Source organism: Propithecus coquereli, unplaced genomic scaffold (genome assembly GCF_000956105.1).
Source record: "Propithecus coquereli isolate 6110/MARCELLA unplaced genomic scaffold, Pcoq_1.0 Scaffold39, whole genome shotgun sequence".
In the NCBI taxonomy this organism is placed as follows: Eukaryota; Metazoa; Chordata; class Mammalia; order Primates; family Indriidae; genus Propithecus; species Propithecus coquereli.
Window position 1 is genome coordinate 4,330,479 of NW_012149618.1, and position 25,622 is coordinate 4,356,100.

At 39.4% G+C, this 25,622-nt stretch overlaps 1 protein-coding gene across 2 annotated transcripts in view; it reads left to right on the top strand.

The window, feature by feature from the left end:
• Positions 1-13,874: 13,874 nt before the first annotated feature.
• The window catches only part of PPP1CB (protein phosphatase 1, catalytic subunit, beta isozyme), a 39,819-nt gene continuing 28,071 nt past the window's right edge, over positions 13,875-25,622 (top strand). Inside the window, exons 1-2 of one of the 2 annotated variants that reach the window (XM_012652511.1) lie at positions 13,912-13,959; positions 14,111-14,248. In XM_012652511.1, coding sequence (XP_012507965.1) covers positions 14,197-14,248 — 52 coding nt within the window. In that variant the 5' untranslated portion in view covers positions 13,912-13,959; positions 14,111-14,196. Of the gene's footprint in view, positions 14,249-25,622 lie in introns of both variants that reach the window. The other variant, XM_012652510.1, reaches the window with a different exon arrangement.

Genomic DNA, 25,622 nt, shown 5'->3' on the forward strand with positions numbered 1-25,622 from the left:
AAAAAAATATTCCTATGATCCAGAAGGAAATCCTATTCTGATTTTTAATCACTTTTGATTTGTTTTACCTGTTTTTTTGAATGCCTTACAAATGAAATCATAAAGTATATACTTTTTATGGCTGCTTTTTTTCACTCGTCATAATCTCTGTGAGATTTATCCATGTTGGTACATGTAGTAGAAAATTGGATTTTTTGTTTTGCTTGCTTTTGCTGTTTAAAATTTCACCATGTGAATACACTATAATTCATCAATTCTGCTGTTGAGGAATATTTTTTGGTTATTAAAAATAAAACTGCCATGAACATTTCTGCCATGCCTTTTAGTGGTCATATGCACTCATTTCTCTTGGGTATGTAACTAGGAATGGAATTGCCAAGCCATAGGGTGGGCTTAGATGTAGCTTTCATAGATGTGCCAGTTTTTCAAAGTGGTTGTACCATTTTACAGTTCCATCAGCAATATGTGAGAGTTCTAATTGTTCTGTATCCTTACTAACACTTGATGTCATCAGCCTTTTTATTTTTTTTTTATTTCAAAGTATTAAGGGGATACAAATGTTTTTGTTTACATGGATCACTTTTGAATTGCTTGAGTCATGGCTATAAGTGTGCCCATCACCCATTAAAAAGTGCCCATAACTTTTTAATTTTAGTCATTATGAAGAATGTGAGGTGGTATCTCATTGTGGTTTTTTCTTGGTGACTAATGGTGTCTTGAGCACCTTTTCAGATACTTACTGGACTTTCGGACATCCTCTTCTGTGAAATGCTTGCTTAAGTGTTTTGCTCTTTTCTAAATTGGGTTGTCTTTTTCTCATGGGTTTATAGGATTTGAGATCTTCGTTGGAGATAGATAGATAGATAGTTAGATGGATTGCAAATACATTTTCTTGGTCTGTGACTTGCCCTTTCACAAAAGTTCTTAATTTTAATGAAGTCAAATTTGTCAATCTTTCCTTTTATGGTTAGTAGTTTTTGTAGCCTGTTTGAGAAAGCTTATTTTTTCTTGACACGGGGTCTTGTTCTGTCACCAGGGTAGAGTGCAGTGCCATCATCATAACTCACTGCAACCTCAAACTCCCGGGCTCAAGCGATCCTTCTACCTCAGCCTCCTGAGTAGCTAGGATTATAGGTGTGCACTACCATGGCCAATTGATTTGTCCATTTTTTGTAGAGACAGGGTCTTGCTCTTGCTCAGGCTAGTCTTAAACTCCTGCTCCTGGCCTCAAGCAATCCTCCTGCCTCAGCCTCCCAAAGTGCTAGGATTACAGGCATGAGCCACTGCACCCCACCATGTCTTCAGAAGCTTAATTGCTTTGCCATTTAGGTCTATGATCCATCTCAAGTTAATTTTTCATATATGGTATGAAATAAACATTGAAGCTCATTTTTTATAAGAATATCCAATTGCTCCAGAATCGTTTATTGAAATGACCGTCTTTTCCTTCATCATATATGTCTGAGTCTGTTTCTGAACTCTATACACTTTTCTGTTGGTTTATTTGTCTATCCTTGCACCAATATCAGACTGTCTTAATTTTACATTAAATCTTTTATTCTGATAGTATAATCCACCAATTTTGTTCTTTCTCTTCAAGATTATCTTGTTTATTTTAGATCTTTCGCATTCCCATATACATTTCAGAGTCAACTTGTCAATTTTGACCACTCGCACCCCGAGGCCAGGAAAAAAAGTCATTGAGATTTTGATTAGAAATGCATTGAATCTATAGATAAATTTTGAGAAGATTGATATGTTAAATGCCATGTTTTCCAATTCATGAACATGAACAGGAACATGATATATAGCTCCCTTTGTTTAGGTTTTCTTTAATTATAGTCTACTTTTTTTCACTTACCAACATGTATGTGTAGCTAACTATGGTATTAAATATTCTCCTACGACATGATTTTTAATGACCTCATACTATTCCACTATATGGAAGTATCATAGTTAGCATTAGGCATTTAAGTTATTTCTAATTTTTTACTGTTATGAACAACCCTGTGATAGTCATTATTGTAGGTCACATCAGAGAAAATGGACTGCTGTGTAGAAGGGACTTTTGAGGAGAAGAGACAAGCATTTTCTCTCTGTCTCTCTCTCTCTCGTTCTGTGGCTTTCTTTCCTAAGGGTCACAGACATCAATCAACACACACACACACACACACACACACACACACACACACACACACATAATGTTATACTTAGTAGGCAGAAAGTGTTAAAAAAAAGTTTCTTCTCGTGCTCTGAGTAGTTAAAACATTGCATTAGACCATCTCACGGCTCAAGCAAATCCCATCCTTTTCAGGAAAATTCAGATATTCTTAAAAGCTAGAAAACATTCTATTCACCCTAGCCGCAGGAGAAAATTTGTTTTTAGCTACTAAAAAATGACAATTTTATGGCATTGGGTAAAACAAAATGTCAGACCCTCAGTTTCCTCATTTATAAAAAGAATAAATGGCACTGAAATTCCTCCAAGCTCTAACATTCTATTCTTTTACTTCAGGAGGCCACCAGAGACAAAATAGGTAATAAATAAAACATCAAAAACATAAAATATGTATTAAAAGGAAAACACAGAATGAACAAAATTACATATGCTAAGTATAAACAATACGAGCCTCTCAGCCAAAACGTACTGGTAGATGTTGATACAAATGCATTCAAATATGTAAGGTCAATATCTAATTATATTCCATAAGTGATCAAGGAAAGTGAACAGGAAGTTTGCACATTTGATTATAAATATAGTAAATCACCATCTCAAAAAATAGAGCTCATTAAAAATGGAAATTAAAATGACATTAGTGTATCACTACCCACCTATTAAACTAGCAAAAATAAATTAAAATGATTTTTTAAAAACAGTAATGGCTAGGCTGGGCGCGGGGGCTCACGCCTGTAATCCTAGCACTCTGGGAGGCCGAGGTGGGTGGATTGTTTGAGCTCAGGAGTTGGAAAGCAGCCTGAGCAAGAGCGAGACCCTGTCTCTACTAAAAATAGAAAGAAATTAATCGGACAACTAAAAATATATAGAAAAAAATTAGCCGGGCATGGTGACACATGCCTGTAGTCCCAGCTACTCAGGAGGCTGAGGCAGGAGGATTGCTTGAGCCCAGGAGTTTGAGGTTGCTGTGAGCTAGGCTGATGCCACGGCACTCTAGCCCGGGCAACAGAGTGAGACTCTGTCTCAAAAAAACAGTAATGGCTAAACTGCAGAGAAACATGATATTTAATGGCTGCATAGTATTCAGCTACACAAAAATACCATTGCTTAACTGGTTTCCTAGAGTTGAGCATTTAAGCTGTCATCAGACAAATCTTTTTAAAGAACAGTCTGTGAATATGTGCAAAAGAGCCACAAAATTATTATATCATTAACAGATGATCCCATTTTGGAAAATATATTTCAAGGAAATAATGTAAATGAAAGTGAAATGTTTACCAGAATATTAATAACAGTATTTATATTTTTATTAACACAGACCAAATGTTGCAGTCAAAAAATAGCTAAGTAAGTGGGGGAATAAAGTTTTTAAGAGAAGATTTACTCATGCCTTCATTAAAAAAATACTTAAGAGCCTATTAAGAGAAGAAAATGAATTTTTAAAAAAAGAATTAGGTATAGTTTCATCCTTCAGGGAACTCAAATTCAGGGAGATAGAAGTGATATTTATAGGCAATATTTCTCGAAGTCTTACTATGTACAAGGTACTACATAAGTGATTTACATGTATAAAATCTTAATACCACAACCCCGTGAGGTGGGTATTATTATCCCCAATGCACAGTGATGACATAACATGCTCGAGGTCGCAGCAGTCCAGTACAGGGAAGTATTAGTTTAATTAATTAACTCAATCATTAGGCCCAGCTGGTAAGTAGCGGGCCTGGAATTGGGATGGAGGGTAAGTGGCCCCAGGGCCTGGGTTCCAAACTGCTGCACCAAATATCTTGGTCATTTTATACAGAAATAATGGGGAGATAAGTAGCAACAGGTACGAAGTGCCATGGGAGCACTGAAAATAAAACTGTGGACATGGCAGGGGTGGAGGATGGAAGACAAGGCCAGAACTGGGAGTAAATCCGGGACAGGAAATGGAAAAGTAGGCAGAAGCAACATGGAGTGTGCGAGGCCCTGTATACTCATCTCAGGTGTTCAGATTTTACCCTGAAGATGATGTGGCGTACCTGAAGGATGTGAGCAGGTAAGTGGTATAATCACGCTCTTGCGCGGCGAAGGATGGGCTGGAGGGTGTGGGAGGAAGGGCAGGTTTAAGCAGTGGTAGTCCCAGTGGAGACAAAGGAGAGCTAGATGACAAGAGCGCGGGCCCCACCGATACACAGAAACATGCTTACGGAGTAGGGGGGGATGGGTCAAAGAGCACGAAATGACACACAATACTGATCACTTCTGAAAACATACACGCTACCCCCCGAGCGTGTAAATAGGGGAGAGAAGAGCTGTTGCGGCGTCCCACGGCTGTAATCCCAATGACTCCAGAGGCTGAAGTGGGAGGACCGCTTTAGCCCAGGAGTTCAAGACCAGCCTGGGCGATATAGCGAGACCTCCCCACCCACCCCTGTCTCAAATAAATAAATAAATAAAAATTTTTAAAAATAAAAAAAAATAGGAGGAGAGAATGAACCCAAACTGAGGGGTTGCCATGTCCTGCCATAGGTTCTTTGTGAGTGTTACCTTGTTTCGTGTTTGCAGCCCTGCCGGGCAGGCATCATTATTCCCGGGTCACTGGCGAGGATACTGAGAACCCCGGAGCTTAAGCGAGCTGCACTCAGAGTGTGGCTTGTAGGTGGTGGAGCTGGGGTGTGAGCTCCAGTCCGTGCAATCCTAAGTGCCTGCTTCTCATCACTCTGTCATGGAATCTTGTCCATTTCAGCGGGAAAGAGTGTATCACATCCTTTTCTTCTATGAAGTTTGGATCCTGACAACTGAAGGAGAATTTCAAACTTGGAAAATTAATGAGGGAAAGATTAGCTTGGAGTCATCTTTGACTCATCACCCTTCTCCCTGCTCTGTAACTCCTGGGCCACCAACTTCTGGTAACCCCATCTCCAAGACAACGCTAGATGCTTCCTCCTCTCCATCCCCAGTGCCATCACTGTGGTATAGCCTGTGGCAACCCAATCCTGCCCAGGCTGGTCTGACAGCAGGCGAATGTACTTGAACAGCGTTCTGGGGTTTCTCTGATCAGACATTTTAAGAAGGAACTCTCAAAATTTCCTAACGCAATTGCTTCCTATGTGATCATCCTGCTTCCACTTGCTTCCCTCACCTTCTGAGTGATTAGGTCATGCCTCTGTCCTCAACCCTTTTGTGGTTCTTGTCACACTGACACAGCTCATGCCATCTGACCCTTCTTTACTTCTGACCTCCTCTTCTCCTTCTCCAGCCTTTCTGCCTAATTGCTGTTCTTCATCTATGCCAAGCATGTTTCCACCAGGGCCTTTGCAGGGTAGTACTCTTTGCTGGAAATAATCACCCCTCCCCAACTGCTATGGGTTGGATTTTTGTCTCCTCAAACCTCATATTAAAATTAGATCCCCACTGTTGGAGGTGGAGCCTACTGGGAGATGTCTGGGTCATGGCGGCACATCCCTCACGAATGGCATGGTGCTGTCTGCCCAGTATCGAGAGAGTTCTTGCTCTGTGAGTTCCCAAGTGAACTGATTGGGTTGGTTTGTTTGTTTGTTTTTTAGAGACAGGGTCTCACTCTGTCATCTAGGCTGGAATGCCGTGGCATGATCATAGCTCACTGTAACCTTGAATTCCTGGGCTCAAGCAATCCTCCCACCACACCTCCCGAGTAGCTAGGACTACAGGCACCACCATGCCTGATTCATTTTTTAATTTTTTGTAGAGATGGGGTCTTACTGTGTTGCCCAGGCTAGTCTCAAACTCCTGGCCTCAAGCAATCCTCCTGCCTCAGCCACCCAAAGTGCCAGGATTATAGGCATCAGCCACCATGCTGGCAGAACTGATTGTTGAAGACTCTAGCACCTCCCTCCCCACCCTCTCTTTCTTTCTCTCTCACCGTGTGATCTCGAAGGCGGCTCTCCTTTGCCTTCAGCCATAAGTGGAGCAGCCTGAGTCCTGCAGCAGGAACACATGATGCTGGCGCCATGCTTCTTATATACCCTGAAGAACCAGAAGCCAAATAAACCTCCTTTCTTTATAAATTTCTCAGTCTCAGATATTCCTTTACAGCAACACACACAGACTAAGACACCAACCCAACTTCAGATACTGACATGGCCTACACACTCTCATTTTATTCAGATTGCTGCTCATTTGTCACTTCCTCAGAGAGGCTTCCCCTGTCAGCCATGTCTAAAGCAGCATTCTTCTTTACCCCCAACCTCTTACCCATCTTTATTTTTCTTCATGGCCCTTAGCACTAAACACACACACACACACACACACACACACACACAACACACACACACAGCCTACCTCCTAGAGAACCAACCATTCTGGTTTGTCCAGGGGTGTTCCTGGGCAGACTTTCAGTGTTAAAACCCAGAAAGTTTCAGGCAAACTGGGATGGATAGATCACCTTCTCCCTCTTCTATTAGAACATAAGCTTGATGAGGGAAAGAACTTTATTTTGTCCTCTGCTGTACCCCCAGGACACGACACAGTGCCTGGCATAGAGTAGGTACTCAACAGATACTTATTGAATGAATGAATACATGAACAGTTTCCTGTTTCAAACAGTATCAGGTTTAAACTCTCCCACCTAGCATCCCAATTCATCCTCGACTGCCTTGTCTTATTAATAATTACCCTACCCCATAACCTACTACTTCTTCTGATGCTCCCCTCTGCTCCAGACACCTTAGTCTACTCACTCTCCCACTGACTTCCACGAGAAACGATCCCTTCACGTGAAGAGCCATCCCCTGTGTCTTCTGCTTGAATCAATGTCTTTGACGTATTTTGTTTTATTTTTTGATATCTGTATCAGTGAAAAGTGGGGAGGGAAGAATGGGTCCCTATTAGAATTCCCTGAGGCATCGTTTCAGAATATATACTCCTCCACTCCCAATGCTGAGAATTAGTTATGATGTTCTTGGGGGGAGGAGGAGAAATCAAACACTGGTATTTTGAAATGGCTCCCTAGGCGACTCTGACAACGAATACAGCCATTTGGATTGAAAGTCACTGATTTAGTCCATCAGTGGATGAATGAATAAAGAAAATGTGATACACGCACACAATGGAATACCACTGAGGCATAAAAAAGAGTAAAATTCTGTCATTTGCAACAACATGGTTGGAACTGGAGGTCATTATGTTAAGTGAAATAAGCCAGTCACAGAAAGACAAATATCATGTGTTCTTACTCGTATGTGGGAGCTAAAAACGTTGATCTCGTGGATGTAGAGAGTAGAATGATGGTTACCAGAGGCTGGGAAGGGTTGAGGGTGGGGAGTTGAAGAGAGGTTGGTTAATGGATACAAACATAGAGTTAAACAGAAGGAATAAATACTAGCATTCAACAGCACAGTAAGGTGACTATAGTTAACACCAATATATTGTATATTTCAAAATAGCTGGAAGAGAAGATTTGAAATGTTCCCAACACAAAGGAATTATAATGTTTGAGGTGATGGACACCCTAAATACCCCAATTTGGTCATTATACCTTGTATGCATGTATTAAAATATCACATGTACCCCATAAATATGTGCAATTGTTATGTATCAAGAAAGTCACTGATCTAAATCCCATAGTACTTCACAACCTAGTTCAAATCCTTTGGTGTATCACTGCTATTAAGACCTTGCCTGATATCATTTCCTTTCCCTTCTTTGGAATTCTAAAAAGCTTAGAATTTCACTCAGGTACATACCCCTGAGTATCGGTCATGAAGACCTGGCATAGGAATGTGGACAAATGAAAGTCCTCAGATATGCAGGGCAGGCATTCCTTATCCTTCCCCTGGAGGTAGCTGGGGATGAACTCTTCTCAGCCCTCGAAACTCTGTCCCACCAACTGAATCACCCACATACTGTCCCTCCATTCCTGCAGTGAGCTAACAATCCTTGCCATCAAAGCGCATTCCATCCCCTGTCCCACCACACCACCCTGCCCACTTTATTTCTCTTCTTCTCACAATAGTGCGCCAGACCTGGTCCACGTAGCTGGGCATGGTGGCATGTGCCTGTAGTTCTAGCTACTCGGGAGGCTGAGGCAGGAGGATCACTCGAGCCCAGGAGTTTGAGGTTGTAGTGAACTATGATGACACCACTGCACTCCAGCCCAAGCAACAGAGTGAAATAAATAAATCTGTCTCAAAATAAATAAATAAAAAGTGTGTCTTTTTTTAAAAAGTTTCAAACACAATATGTTTGCTCTGTTTCTTCCTTCTTCCTTTATGTTCCCTATCCTTTGGTTTGGAGGCCAACTCCCTCCTGGCAACCAAACCCCCAGACACAACGATGCTCAGCTCACCCACTTATGGATTCAGGGGTATCAGAGCACCCCTCACTCTCCATGCTGCCAGTCCAGCCTTTGTCTCCCATATAGGCCCAGGTTTGTCTGTGAATTGGAATGAGAATTGTCTTCACATCTATTGCTCAGGGTAGTAGAAAACACTGAGAGATGTTTTCTGCGATGCCAAATCAGAATTTCAATGTACTTTCCCCATAAACTTTGTTATAATTGGTGGTTTGAGTCCATATTACCATAGTTACTCTTCTACAGTTACATTAAGGATTAAATTGATTTTGCAGGCTGAGCTGGGAATTTAACCACCATTTGTACCATGGTCTCTGTGGGAAAATACATTCTGTGTTCCGAACAATTGACCTTTTGGAGTTGATCCAGTTCCTAAGCTGGGGACAGCATGTACGATATTATGTTACATTTTGGGCTTCATTTGTCTGTCTTAGAATCAAAGACTTGTTAGAGCTGGAAGAAACTTTGGAGATCATTTATTAAGGGAGACATTTTGTAGGTAGTGAAGCCAAGATTCAGAAAGAGATTTGTCTAAGTTTTTTCAGCCACTTTGGTCTCCCAAGTCCAAGCCAATGCTTTTCCCCACTCTCCAAATCATTTTGCGGTCATTTTCCCACAGAGTCATTAAATTACTTGAAAGTTGGGATGTCATGTCTTCTTCAGCACAGACTCAAACACTCTAAGTGTTTCATAAATACTTAATTGGTTCATTATTCATTTTGCCTTAGAGGTCTATTCAGTGTAAGATTTCTTTAAATAACAAGTACCACAGAGCATTTCAATTAAGAATTTATTTATAGTAGACTGGATCTGGTTTAAAGCAAGATTTAAATAATAATTCATAAATATTCTATTGAACCAGTGTTTTCTACATGAAAGGACCTATTGGTGTTGGATGTAACCCTGATGAATATTTTTCACAGCTCACAGATACATTTGGTTTAGTTTTAGGAAATATATGCTATTGATTTTAATGTGGTCTTACACTTTGTGAGAAGCCACTAATTTTATAACTACATTAGAAAACTCAATGCTTTCTTTGTCTTATTTACAGAGATTTATGAAATCATTTTATAAAACAGAGATTTATGAAATCATTCAGAAATAAACCTCCAACTGAAAAGGTGAATCATACATAATTTGGATATACTGTATGAGAAGAGAGCAACTATCATTAGAAACAAAGTATTTACAGTAAATTGTTTTATTTGAAACAAAGATTCACATTTTGTATACTTTTCTTCACCAACAAGCGATTATCAGTTATTTCCTCATACCTTGTTTGAATGAGCAGGATGGGAGGGCATGGAAAGAGAAACATTCTTACATATGTAGAGGACACGGTTTTGTTGTAACAAACTAGGACTGACCTAAATAGACAACCGGCCCTGTAATCTAATTACAAGAAAAAAAGAAGGGCCACAGATCAACTCTTCAACAATTAAATAGTCATTATTTGTGGGAGCTGTTCATCCAACTTTAATTGCCTTATAGTTAACAGTTCTAAAATAGCCAGTTAACTCCTTCAATTACTAGGCATTTATTTTGCAATCAGTTTATGTTGAAGGATATACTAGAGAGTTATTTTAAAATAAAATGCTCCACTGAGAATGTGTGTGTGTGTGTGTTTGTGTGTGTGTATTGGGGGTATAGGGAAGGTTATTGGCCAAGGACAGGGAAAGAGGTATTTGATTATATTTGTTTTATAATTTTTTAGGCTAAAATGGTGAGGACATGCCTTATGGCTTAGCTGGTAACTTTGGCACCTTGATTATTCTCTCATATGTATGCAGAAATGAAACCAAAACCAAATATCAAGGAAAAGTTGTGGTCTTGCCTGGGTGCGGCACACCCAGGCCTGCCTCTGTATTGAGAGGGGTGGCCTCCTGTTATTGCACATGTCATTGTCTGGTTTTTCAATTTTCTTGAATTGAGCAGACTACAAAAGCCTATGACATTTGATATAAAAAATGGCTGTCCTCCAGGTAGACCTAGTAAAATTTAAACTTATGCTACTCAAGGCTTATTAAAGACTTGATTGAGGGGAATATCCTTTATGGAAAGACAGCCCAATGAATGTTGATTTGTTCACTTAAAAGACATCTTGCATTAAGTCAGGGCAGCAAAGAGCTGTATATCACAACCTCTACATTTTGCTACCTAAACCTACTTACTTTCACACCATATTGGCTATTGGTGAATATTGAGAAGCATATAAGAAAAACATCCCTATGAAAGTCTTCACTGTGTTTTCTAAAAGGAGTCACAAGGCTGCTGTTTGCTGTGTTTCAAAGTGCCTTCTGTGAGGACAATCCATAGGGACATCTCTATGGTCTCAACACAGTGATGGTTGGGTTCCTCTGAGCACTGGTCTGCCTTTATCTAATAGACACAGGCATTACCTGTTAGTAAGTAAAAAAAGATCATAATTTTATTAAGATTCCCCAAATCATGATCCCCTAAGTCCCTTGCAATCAGGAAGTCCAAATAAAGATCGGGGTTTCCCTCCACAGACATTTCTGGAATTAACATGCATGACCCAAATGTCTCCCTAAGCCAGATGGTGTGCTGTTAAGTGTTTAACAAGGATTATTCACAAATAAGTCAGGAAAATGGTTATCAATGGCTAGTGAAATTATAGGTGATTTTTAGATTTTTTTTCTTCACTTTCCAAATTTCCTACAATAAACACATTTTACTCTGAAAAAGGGAGGGTGGCTACTTTAGTGGCAAATTTGACCTGAACTGATATGACGCTAATTGTAATTTTTCAAATCTTGCATGATGTGAATATTCATATGATTTTATTCAAAAGGAAATTAATATTTTGGATTATGGTGAGCTGTCCCAGAAGCTGTTGGGGTATTAAGTAACTTATAGCATATGCACCAGTTTGACTTCAAAATCTGAAGCATTCTGAATTCTTATATAATTATTTTAGAGGGAGATGCCACAGATAAGTTGGTCAGACCCCTAGTGATAAAGCTCTTCATTTTTATAATGGTCCATTCTTTCCCAGGATTCCAAAGCACTAGAAAAGCTGGTAGGGATAGAGGAGACACAGCAGGCAGTACTCAGAGCCACTCTCCTATCTCTTCTGACCTTTGGAACTCTGCTGAGACTGACCTCACTCTGCTCCACTTGTGGGGATTAGCTCTCTGAGGCATACACTTTCTTTGTGCAATCCAGTTTCCTTTGGGTGTCCTTTGTCCTTTAAACATGTCTGCATAATATGAAGCCTAATTGTGGACAGGGTTTGTTCGAAGTTCTTTTTCATGGCATTCATGGGCCCCATAAAAATTAGAGGATAAGCAGACACCTATTTAAATGCTCCCAGGCATTCTGTTACACTTAAAGAGGCTCATGGGAGAGATTTGGGGAAGTGGCATTCAACTCCACAAGTTGCTGTATTCAAGTCCCAGTTCCAGCATAGCCAAAACACCTACTCCACTTGTAACTGATCTTTTCCTTGGTTGCTAGAAAGCTGAGAGTCATATTTGTGGCCTATCTCTAGCAAACCAATAGGACCTTACGCCATGCATTTTGCCTATAAAACTGCTGGCTTAATCTTATCTTTCCCACTCACAGTTTTCTTTCATCCTATTTTTCTCTGTATTTATTTTTAATTTACCCTGCTATACAAATTTATGTAAGCTACACTAAATCCCTTCTTCTGGAATGAAGTAGGGTATAAATCAATGTACTTTAACAAAACAAGAAAGAGTGATGACGACATATTTCTTCACCCCTGAAAGCCCCCAAATGAACTGGCAATAATCTGTGAAAACTGCAGACTACTGTCAGTTCATCTGTACAGATTACTGCAGTTTGTGAAAAGTACTCCAGACAGGACCACCATTATAGCCTGTTGCCTGTTCTATGTTCACCATCAATGCACAAGCTAAATCCTGAAATGGAGAGAAAACCAGAAAAAAAGGCATTAGGAAATCCTAGCTCTATACGTCATCTGGACATTATAAAGCACTTGGTTGGACAATGTTTTTTTTTTCCTTCCCCCAAAACCTACAGTTTCTACTCTGCAAGCTTGTGCTATAGCACATGTATATTTAAACATCTCAGCTCACATACACTGAGAGAGAGCATATCACAACTGTTAAGAGTACAGACTCTGGCACTAGATGCATGGGTTTGAACCCTAGCTCTGCTGCTTGCTTACTCGTGTGATTTAGGGCTAGGTATTTAACCATTCTGTACCACAATTAGTCCCATCTACAAAATAGGGATAATAACAGTACCTATCTCATGGGGCTGTTGTAAGAATTAAGTGATGTAACACGTATATAACATTTAAAACAGTGCCAGAACACATACAGGGACCTCAACAATGTTAGCCATTATTAGTGACATGTGAGTGGTAGGAGGAGCACTGCCTTGGACTTCGGGCAGCAGCATGTCTGGGTTTCTGGAAAAACACCTGTCAAATGACCAAGGTCTGACCACCTCCTAAAATAGGCCAAAACCTCTGGCTTGCCGAGATCCTTGGGGCGGCTACTCTTCTTCCTGCCTTTCTAGAGGCAATACGGCGGTGTGGAAATACTTGGTGGGTGTGTGGGCACAAAGCTGAATGTGTTTTTATCCCCTAGGAGCTGACTCGAGTGTGGGAGACAAATGCACAAACAATTACTAGGTAGGATGATTAAGCAATATACTGGAGGTATGAACAGAAAAGCACTGTGGAAAAATAGCACCCACAAAGTAGATGGAGACAAAAGATATGTGACAGTGCTAGAGAGAAGGCAGAGCGGTACCCATGTAAGATTTTATTATTGCTGACTCTTCCAGGGCCCACTTTACACTTCTTTCATTTAGGAACGCTTGCAGAACTAGCCTTGGGGAACGACAGTGTATAAAACCCCGCATTTACAATGTCGAACTTTTTCAGCACGCTTCCTACACGCGCGAACTGGGGTTTCAAACACGGGTAACTGCAGTCTGCGTTTCTGAATTAACAGATACCTGAGAAATTGTTTGCAAAACCAAGGAATGGAGCCAAGAAAAGGAAAGCCAGGCAGGAAGGGCACAGCTACGGCTTCTGCGAACGGCCGAGACCCGGGCAACAGGGGAGGGGAACGCCAGCCCTGCCTACGCGCTCTGTGCGTAATAGCAGCCGCCTTGGCGCGGCAAAGCCCGGGAACTTCGGGCGCCTGCGCCACCGCGGCGATTCGGCGCAGTGGACGGGGACAGGGAGCGAGGGCGGCGCACCTGCGCGAAGGCGGCCGCGGCGGACGAAGCCAGTCCAGTGCGCTTGCGCGAAGGCTCGGGTGGCTGGGGAGCTGCGCGCGCGCGCACGCGGTGCGCCTGCGCGGAGCTGCGTGGCGCGGCGGAGGGCAGGGGCCGTGTGGAGTGAGCGGCGCTGCGGGTGGGGCCGTCGGCGGCGCTGGTGAGCCTTGCGGAACTGGGCGGTGCCGGGGAGGAGGAGGTGGCGGCCTGGGTCTGACGCTGCCCGGTTCGTGGGGGCCCTGCGTGTTTATTTATTTATTTATCGTGGGTGCCTGCGAGTGTGTGCGCGCTCTCGCTGCTCGGCTGGGAGGGGGTGGGGGGAGGGCCCGGGCGCTGGGGGAGTTGGAGCCGGGGTCGAAACGCCGCGTGACTTGTAGGTGAGAGAACGCCGAGCCGTCGCCGCAGCCTCCGCCGCCGAGAAGCCCTTGTTCCCGCTGCCGGGAGGAGAGTCTGTGCCGACAAGATGGCGGACGGGGAGCTGAACGTGGACAGTCTCATCACCCGCCTGCTGGAGGGTGAGTGCGGGCCCGGGGCGGGGCGCCTCCTCCGTTCCTTCATCGCCCCCTCCGCGGCCAAAACCCGAGGGGACCCCTCTCCCTACCCGAGGCAAGTCTTCGGGAGCGCGGCGGGGCGGACGAGCCGAGGAGGGGGCGAAGAGGCTGCTCCGCACGGAGGAGCGGCCTCCGGGAGCGCGGTCGGAGGAGGCCGGGCGAGAAGGAGCCGTCCCCGCGGACCTTCGGGGGCCGACGCGCACCGGGCTGGAACTGAGAGCAGCTCATCTTTGGGAGACAGCATTTCAGAAAGGCCGCTGGGTTCCCCTCCCCGTCGTGCTCGCGGCCGGCGACCCTTCGTAGGAGGGTACAAGGATGCCTGCCACTGGGCATTGTATGTCCGTGGAATGTATTTCTTCTCTGTTCTCTTTGTGCATTGCCCTTCGCTGCCTCTGCTTGTTGTTCCGAGGGTAAATTTTATAAATTGAAAACAACAAAAAATCCTTGTCTTTAATAGGACTGTTTCATTTGTTCTGCATTCTTACACGATGCTATAGAATGGACTCTTAAAGAGAGGATAAAATTAGCGGGAATTTACCTACTAGTATTTGGCGTAAAAACAAATAGTAAAACAAAATCTTTGATCGAACCGAAGATGCACGTAAGAAATATGCGATATGTAGATAGGTTTGCTGAAGGGATTGGCTTTCGGGTTTGAAATTTTAACAGATTTGAGCAGAGCTTAATTTCCGCACAAACTTAGCAAAGGTTTCTTTTTCGTAAAGCCTCTGGTGTTTAAAGGTATTTACAAGTCTTCGTAACATGGGAAGTTTCCAGGCCCTGGTGTTTTAATTGGACTTTTATGTTTGTTGGAAGGTAGGGGGGGGGAAAGGGAAGAAGTGGGACAGGCCAGGAGTTAAATGTATTGATTCATTTGAGGATATTATTCAAAGTTAAGTGCAGTCTTTTGCCAGAGAGTCTCTTTACCCTAAAATTTGCGTCATCACTAATTGTTTTGTGAGCGTGTAGAAAAGCATTTAGGCCTTTTTAAACAGTTGAGAGTTCTCTTTGTCAGACACGGTCGAAGGTTGGCATATGTGCTGCTGCTACTTGTTTTCAGATTACCTGAAGATAATTGTTTGCTACAGTGAAGCAGTATGTACTTATATTTGGAAAATCACCAAAGAAGGTTGTATGATGGGGGTGGGGGGAAAGGGGCTAGTTGCTTTTTCAACGAAAATGGCGGTATCTAAAACATCAGTTCTGTGTGTGTCCGTTCTGTAACTAAATACCGTTTATTTGCTCCAGATGTGAAAGGTTTCCAGCAGTCTTAAGACTGAATAGGAAGAAAGTTTTACCAGGAACTCTTACTTACCTTTTCTTTTACTATCAAGTTATACCTGGGAGGCCCTCTGGTGCCTGCAGTCAGTGTTCACTGCTTAAGACTTTGTGTGTCTTTAACAGATACGGACATCTTGCTGGGTCTGTGAGAAATTTGCTTTGAAAAAAATTATATTTTGTAACTGTGCATTTCTCTGTCAGAGAAACATAGTTATTTTTTAAATGTTTATTTCTTGTTAACATTTGGGAAAGTTTAGGCCTACCACCATTTTTATGTATTTTAAACTTGTAAATTGAAATATTTAAAAAAATCTGATTTGTACCTTGCCCTCTTCATATTTTATTTTCCGGATATTTGTATACTTTATAGGCATAAAGACATTTTATGTATTTTAAAATGTTTGATCTGTAACCTTTTAAGTCAGACACACCTTTTTATGATGACAGATACTTAAGAAACTTCTTTAGTGGGTTGTTCAAAGTTATTGGAAGAAAAGAAACAGTTGGGGGAAAATGGCGTAAATGATTCTGTTTTTCTATGTGTTACGAATTCAAATTAAATACTTGGTTTTGGACAATCTTTCTTCATATTTTTTGGTGAGAATTCTAGTCCAAACACAGTTACCTCTTTTAATTTAGCAAGTGTTTATTGACCTCCTCTGTGCCAGGCACCAGGAATCCAAAGATAAGGCACAGTCTTTTCGCTCAGGAGCTCTCAGTCTAAAGTGATTTTCAGCTTTTTCCAGTCTCCTGTCTGTTCCTGTGTTCAACACACTGTATTAGTAAAGAGTTTTAGTATTTCAGTCCTCAAAGAAAAATTTTGTCTGCCTTGATTTTCAATGATGTTACATTCTAATTTAACTCAAAGTCAAGTGATGGTATTTTTAAAAGATGCCTAGCAGAATAGCTATGGTTAGTTTTTTTCCCTAGTGTTAAATGAGAGTACAAGTGAAAATTTCTCTACATTAGGGGAAAACATTCCACAGGACCTGATCTCATTTTAAAATGCTGATTGTAGTCCCAAAACATAGTCCAGATTCTTTTTTCTTTTGTACTAAATCAAATTGCCAATCTGCTCTGTACACTTTTAGTAAATACGTTTTATGAGTTGCTTTGTGTTTTTCTTAAGTAGACATATTATTGATGTAGTATTTTCAGAGAACCTTTAGGACATTTTAATACTATTTATAGCATTTATGCTATTTAATGTAAAACAAAAATACCGGTTGTATTATTTGAATTGTGCCTGTTCCTCTAGTATATTTTCTTGGATTTTTACTTGGAACTAAAAGCCAAAGACTTCTACCACTTCATTCCCTGTAGTGACCCTGTTGGCCACATTCTTGTGGCTAATCATAGTGCTCTTGACTGATTATTTAAATTCAAGCTAGTTTGTATGGGTATCCTGGAAGATTCAGTAAAAGCTTTTTACTTAGATCAGTGTTTCTCAAAGGAGTTAGGATGGGAGTGGGAGGATAGCAAAATTACCTGGGGAACTTTGTTCAGACTATAAATGCTGAGTTTATTTTGGGGGAAGTAAAATGGAATGAGTAGAATCCGATGCGGTTGGGAGGAGGTTAGTATGGAATACTGCTGCTGGGTGATTAAGATAGTGCCAGCTCTGTGTTCCCAGCCACAGTCTTGATCCAAGTATTTAAAAACTGGGTTGTACCAGTTGATGTAATGTCTGTTATATATCATATATTTGATACTACATATGAAACTGTTCAGGATTTGTTTTTTTTTTTTGATTATAAAAGTAAGGCATACTTCTTGTAGAAAACTTGTGAAACAGAGAAGTATAAAAGAAAAAAAAGTCCCCCATAATTCCACAGTCCAGGGAAAATCCTTTTTGAAATTTTGATATATTTTTGTGTTCATGTACTTAGAATATTCTTTCAGTAGCTTTATGAGTTAATTTTTATGTAGCTTTACATCATGAACATTTTTCCTTGTCATTGAAATGTCTTCAGAAATACTTCAAAAGCTATTTGCTGTGTGATAGAATAATTTTCTAAGTGGTTTTTTTGTTTTTTTGTTTTTTGTTTTTTTTTTACATATTGCCACAGAGCTGAGCTTGACAATTACAACGAGTTGTAGAATATTAGCACTATGTAAACTTCCATGGAAGAATGTGATTATATTTCTATTTTTGGCCTACTTATAGTTTTATGAAAATCTTTGGGTGTGTTTGTTCTTTTTGTTGTTGTTTTGTTTTGTTTTTTTTTTTGAGACAGAGTCTGACTATGTTGCCCGGGCTAGAGTGCTGTGGCGTCATCCTAGCTCACAGCAACCTCAAACTCCTGGGCTCAAGCGATCCTCCTGCCTCAGCCTCCTGAGTAGCTGGGACTACAGGCATGCGCCACCATGCCTGGCTAATTTTTTCTATATATTTTTAGTTGTCCAATTAATTTCTTTCTAATTTTAGTAGAGACGGGGTCTTGCTGTTGCTCAGGCTGGTTTCAAACTCCTGAGCTCAAACAATCCGTCCGCCTTGGCCTCCCAGAGAGCTAGGATTACAGGCGTGAGCCACCTCGCCCGGCCTTCTTTTTGTTTTTAATTCATTTTTCACTTAACCTTGACCTGTCAGATACCTGAATTTGTGGCTCTGCTGTGATCATTTAGTGTATATATTCCTTTCCTTTCTTAGGAAACATTTAAGATTTAGTTAGGCTGACAGACTAAGCAAGTAAGTTTTACTCTTAAATGTCCTTTTCAAGGTTAAAAAAAGGAATAGATTTGAAAAATGAAATAGATTGATGAAACTACGTTAAAGCCCACCCTTTTAAAATGACAGATTTATTGTGATATAGTTCACATGCTGTGCAGTTCACCTATTTGAAATGTATAATTAAATTATTTTTAGTATATCCACAGAGTTGTGCAGTCATCACCACAATCAACTTTTCATACATTTTCTCACACATACACACCCAAAAAACCCTGTTCCCCATAACAGACACTCCCCATTTCCTTACATCCCAACCACCCTCCTCCCAGCCCTAGGCAACTACTAATCCATTAATACTTTTTGTTTCTATGGATTTGCCTGTTTGGATATTTCATATAAATGAAATACTCTACGTGATCTTTTGTGACTGGTTTCTTTTAATGTTTTTAAGGTTCATCCATGTTGTAGCATGTATCAGTACTTTATTTCTTTTGTAGCTGAATAATACTCCATTGTATGGATATACCACATTTTTAGTCCATTTATCAGTTGCTGGACAGTTGAGTTGTTTTCCCTTTTTGGCTACCGTGAATACCTCTAATGCTTCCATCAACGTTTGAATACAAGTTTTTGTGTGGACATATGTTTTCAGTTCCCTTGGGTGTATAGCTAGGAGTAGAATTGCTAGGTCATATGGTAACCCTATGTTTCACCTTTTGAGGAACTGCCAGATTGTTTAAGGCCTCTTTACTGATTAAATTGTTTGATTCTGACCCAGCAGTCTAAAAGTTAGGCAGTTGAAAGGAAGTGCTAGTTCTGGCAACCTCAACTTCCACAGGGAAAGTGTTGTATATAGATCCAAGGCCAAACCTTTAGAAAAACCATGTGGGGAGTGGGAGCGATCACCTGAGGGATACTTTGTCTCTTCTCATGATTCTTCTGAATGAGAGACTAGAGGAGGCATAAAGATGGTGGCATATTTTTCAGCTGATTTAGAGATTATGCGTTTTTTTCTCATAATTAGTTTCAGCAAGTTAGGGAAACTGACAGTTTGGAGAAGTATCCCAGAGGAGTTATTTTACTATTTGAATGCAGAGCTAGAGCTTTTCTGGTGAATATCTAAGATAAGGATTCATTGGGATTTAGAAATCTATTTAAATTTAGGCTTAGAGAAAGGGTTATATTAAGATATAGGATTAGTGAGGAAGATAGCAAATTGTATCAAGTAGGTTTTTTCTCTCTTATTCTCCAAATTTATCATTTAACAGAGTGCATTCCAGTGGCATGCATTTTCAAACAATTCTAACCGAAGTAAAATAATGCAGATACGTAGAAACTCTAAGATATTTAGAAATATTGAGTAAAATTCTGTTCTATTAATTGTTTCTGAAGCAAGGGTTATCCTCAAGTCTTGAGTTATAGGGAGGCAAGGGGAAGAAATGGTTCGTTAGTGGTGTGGTGGATAGTGATTCCTAGTTGAGTCTCCTAGGATTTAACTTTGATTGGATACAAATTTATACTCTCAGGCAGCAGTCACTGCTCCTCTGAGCTGTAAATACCCATTTTAAGGCTTAATCTTCCTGAAAAATAGAGGATCAATGAAGATAGGTAGAAAGAGATTAAAGTCAGCTTTTCTTCCTCTACCACCCACCTTACTCCCAAGATTGGATCAGGTTCCCCCTGAAGTTGTGGTTATTAGTAGGTACAATGTGATTTTTTTTTTTTTTACTCCTTGTTCTCTAAAATACAACCTGTAACAGGCTTTCCATCTGATCGATAAAATGAAAATACTTTAATGGATACAAAGTCTTTATTCTGCAATTAGAAGTAGAATAATTGTAGAATATTAATTTCTAAAAATGTAGAAACTTATTCTGAAGCTAAATAATTAAAAATAACCAGTAGCCAGTTTTTCCCTGGTTTGACAGTCCTTGGTCTAGGTGTGTACTTGTCATATAGTAGAAAAAAGGGCAATGGTGGCTGTCCTTTATTCTGCCTTTGCACTATTCACATGTGTAGCATGGTAATTTTTGAGAGTGCATATAACCTTCCTGAAAATCATGTGGCCTCCGGGACCTCCTTTCCCAAATTTGCCTGCATCTGTGTGAGAACAAGTAGAGGTATTTATGTTATGTGCACAACCTGAGGGAACATTGCCTTTGGTTTTTGATGCTTGCCCACACTGCACAATTTGAAGGTTTTGACACATTTTTCACCATAAAGGAATTTTATTCCAAGAATGTTGTTAACCAGAATATCCCTGAGTAACAGAAGTTCCCATCTGGTCAATTGCAGGGTGACCAAAACACTTTCTTGCTTTTAGTACAGTCATGTGCCACAAAAGGACGTTTTGGTCAACAGTGGACCTCACGTATAGTCGTGGTCCCATAAGACCCACTGCGCTGCCAGTCATATAATAGTGCGTACAAGTATGTAGTACAGTACATAATACTTGACAATAAACAGCTGTGTTCCTGATTCATGTATTTACTATTTATTATTTTAGTGTATTTCTTCTACCTATTAAAATATGTTAACTGTAAAACAACCTCAGGTAGGTCCTTCAGTAGGTATCTCAGAAGAAAGCATTGTTATCATAGGAGATGACAGCTCCATTCATGTTATTGCCCCTGAAGACCTTCTAGCGGGGTGTAGCCTAAGTATACATTGTATATGTAAAGTCAACAGTAACCTCCTAGGCCTTCACATTCACTCACCACTCACTAACTGACTCTCCCAGAGCAACTTCCAGTCCTACAAGCTCCATTCATGGTAAGTGCCTTATATGGATGTACTTTTTTTTTTTAATCTTTTATACTTATTTTTTGCTGTATCTTTTCTATGTTTAGATACACAAATACTATTGTGTTACAGTTGCCTACAGTATTCAGTACAGTAACATGCTGTGCATGTTTGTATAATAGCTTAGGAGCAATAGACTATATCATATAGCCCCGGTATATGGTAGACTATACCATCTAGGTTTGTGTAAGTACAGTCTAAGATGATGTTCACAAAATGATAAAATCTCAGAAGATATCCCCACTGGTAAACGACACATGACTGTATTTGTCTCACACCACTTTAGCCTTCCTCCTAATCCTACCTCCCATTTTCAAAATTTAGAGAAATCAAAAGTTAACTTTTCATAATAAAAGAAATTTAAGGATGGCTGATGTTATATAGTTTTCTCTAATGTTATATCTAGCAGTTATAATAGTTCATTTAAAATTTTTAAGTAGTAAATTGAGAAGAAATCTTTATAGGTACTTGTAGGTTTCATTTATGTTGTTTGAGTATTTATCAAGTAACTGAGCCAAAGTAGGGAGAGAAAATGACCAGACTTCTGAGTAAGAAACTTGCAGACCTCTCAATGAGAAAGACTAAGGTCTAATTTTAGATAATGACAGAAAGGAATAGATTTTGTGAATTTCAGACCCCAGCCACAAGAGTTATGTGAATCCTGAATGATAATCAGATGTTTGTTTTGAGTTGGAGTCCTGCTATGTTTTCAGGTCCAGACTGGAACACCTGGGCTCAAGCGATCCTCCCCCCCTCAGCCTCCTGAGTAGCTGGGATTACAAACTTGCACCACTGTGCCTGACTATTAATCAGATGTTTATTCAATTAAGTCTTTACTCAAGAAATGTTAGTAAGTAGTGATACAGTGGGAGGCCATTGTATAATACTTACTTAAGAATACGAATTCTGGATGTTACTTAATTTCAGCTTTGCCCTGGTTTCTTTTGTATATTTAGGATGATGATAAGTACCTACATCATAATGTGTCTGTAAAAATTAAACAGATAAAACACTTCCAACAATTTTTGGCACATAAAAGCTCAGGAAATGTTGACTGCTGTTATTGCTTAGTACAAACCTGAGCTAGGAAATGAGTAACAGAGGGCTCTTTATGCCACTGAGCACTGGACCTTTCCCATACTGATTTTTGAGAAGGCTCTTCCTTGTGAGTACCTGGGAGATGTTATGTCCTCTACTTTGTGTTTACTGCATACGGCCACCTTTCTCATATATTTGTATGTATGTATAAAATTGTATTTTCTTTTCCCATTATCCAGAGTTTATAGTGTGTTTGACATACCATTGATGGTACTGATCAGGAGCAGTATTTCTAGGCAGAATAAAATGGTGAAAAGTGATTTTAGGATATTTGTTATATGCTTTCTTTTGGCTAGGGACTAGGGCAGTGAATCTTAAACTTCGATTCTTGGAACCCCTTTACACGCAATTTCCCCATACTTTTTAAAAGAATTAAGGACAAGAGCTTTTATTTCTGAGTTATTTATCAATACTACATTAGTAATTAAAACTGAGAATTTTAAAATATCCTTTAATTCATTTAAAGTAACTAACTCGTTACATTTTAGCATAACGTTCTTAATGAAAAGGTAACTTTACTAAAACAAAAACTTAGAAGAGTGCCATCATTTTTACATTAATGCAAATCTCCCTGACGTCTGTTTTAATAGAAGACAGCTGAATTCTCATCTCTGCTTTAATTCAGTCTGTTTTCATATATTGTTTTGTTTGAAGTATATGAAGAAAATCTGTATTCATACAGACATGTAGTTGGAAAAGGGAGGAGTATTTTAATAGCCTTTTTGGATAATTGTGTATTCTCTGGCATTATACCAAAAATCAGTAAGTAGTTATTTTTTAAAGTTTTCTTGCAATGCAGAATCTAAAATGGTGTCGGTGAATTTTTTTATTCTCTTACATTAAGATTCAGTGATCTTTCTTGCATTTTAAATGGATCTTGAGCATGACTTTGTAATATGCATTGGTCATTTGGAAAATACTGGTTCAGATGAGTTGTGCAGATGTCCAAGTGTTGACACATCTTATTACACGATACGTTATCAAAAAATGACAGTGTTCATATTACAAGATCTCATCAGAAGAGTCTTTAAGTCTGAAGAAGCTATCAGATTCATGGTGCTAGATACAAAGTTTCCAGAATTTTAATTTTCACTTGAAAGCTTCAGTTTTATCATTGACAACAAATACTGTCAGTTGTTTTCCTTGAAATGACAGGCTGGTAAATATCTGAGTCTGAATAACCTTCATTTGTCAATTATGCTTTCCAGTAAAAAAGTTGTTCTGTAGAAAAAGTGGCTAAAAGTCAGCTTGGAACTAAAACAGTCACGCAAGTGCTTTTCTTTGTGACAACTGTTGTACTTAGGTTTGCAGCAGAAGTGCATTATGGGTAATTTCCATTTTATCATAGAGAATATTTAAAAGATCTATATTCTAAGATTGGGACCTAATAAAATTGATCATTTTTACTGCTTCACCAAGGGCATTCTTAAGTGAAGCTGCCTTTTTGTGTTTCACTGTAAGTTCGTGGCAGTGCACAACACAATCACAGCCAGTACAGTTTGATGCCACTGAATTGACATGAGTTGAGGTGCGGAGCAGGTTTACCTACCATTGCTTTTGCACCATCAGTGCAGATGTCAACACAGTGGAAAAACCTCCTCCTCTATTCCTGAAATGTCTAGCCCTTGTTTTTCTTCTTTACTCTTTTCTCATTGTACCTGCTAATTTGTTTACTAGTGTACCTGGAATTATTTTTACTTATGGTAAATCACAGACCCCTTTGAGAATTCACAAAAGCCATGAGCCTTCTCTGAAAAATATTTATGTATGTATATAGTATTACAGACAATTTTATACAGAGTCCCTCGAGGCCATCTGTGGGCTCTGGGTCCACATTAATTATTTCTATCAGGCAGACTTAAGGTGAATTCAAAGTATGACAGCTGCCTAATGCTTTTGTTTAAAACCAAATTCCACGTTTTAGCCAATTGTAGAAATTTTACTTTCTTTTTATTGTTTAAAGACAAGCTTCTGTACTAAATATGGAGAAATTTCCAGAAAAAAAAATAGAAGTCTAGAAATGTTAACTTTGTCATTAGTTAGTATGTAATCTTGGGGGTGGGGGTAGAGTGAAAATAAAAAAAAATCATCTTTTGATTAAATCATTAAAATTTCATGAGGCAGATATGACTAGGTGGTGGAATTAGGGTTTTGTTTTTTTATCTTGCCATATTTTCTGTTTTAGAAAAGGCAGTTATAAGTAAGAACTTGCTGGAGAAAGCAGATGGTTGGTAAAAAATAAAATTTAGTATGTACACAACACACATAGACACATATATATCACATACCCTTTATAATTTAAAAGACAAAACCTGCATTGGAAAAATGTTTACACAAATACAAAATTTAAAATATAATGGTTGAGTACAATTTTTTTTAGTACAATAATGGAATTCTTTTGGGAGAGGATACATTTTGCTTAATTAAGGTTCATAGTGTTCTCTGTCATCAAAATTGATTGCAAGTGGTCTGTTGATGTTGATCTGTAATGAGGTTTCATGTATTTCATCTTAGAAGATGTCTTTACACAGATAGTACATACTCCCACATCCTAACATCAGTCCAAAAGCATATGATTTTAGCTGAGCATATTCATTCCTTGGAAAGCATTTGTATAATTCTCTTGATATTTGCCTTTTAGCATGTCATCACATTGCAGATTAATCACTTCAAATAGAGGGTTAGGTGGAAGCTCCTCAACAACACAATTAAATGGATTTTGATATATGGAAATTTCTTGTGCACTTGAGTTGAGATCTGAAGAATGCTATAGTTTGAGCTTGGAAAATATATCTGCTGCAAATCTGTGTGAGAATGAAGATCTTACTTGTTTTAACTTTTGATAGCAAGGGAAATGTATAAAGCAGCTTGCTTGTGATTTCGACTGTATTAATTGTCAAAATGACTTACCACATACTGTAAGTTTCACATAATATTTTCGCCTTATAATTTTAGGTTGACTTCATTAAGAAACATCAGATTTGCAGCAAAATCTCATTTGTAGAACGATTCTGTGTTTGGTAATAGTGATTGAGGATGACTCATGTTTAGAAAAATTTCAGTATCAGCCATGAGCTTAAAAAAATACAGTAAAGCTGTCACTGCTAAGCCATTGAAATCCTTTGTGGTGGGGAAAATCAGGATATTCAGCTTTTATTATGGACAAATATTTATGAAACTGACAGTGGTTAAGTTCATGAGAGCAAATGAAGCTCACTGTTGATACTACTGGCTCAACAATACGTGGTAGGTTATGATATTTTTCTGTAGAGTAACTGTATGGTACACTTAAGACACCTTATATTTTCAGAAGCTTTGTAAAATTGTCCAACTAAGCCTTTTTCTACACCACGTGTATTTTTACCACCATCAGTTGTAACATGTCTTAGCACATTCCACAACAGGTTGTACTAAATTAGTTTTTCTCAGCTTCTTTGAAAATGAAAATATTCTTTTTTTTTTTTTTTTTCTTTATTTATTTATTTT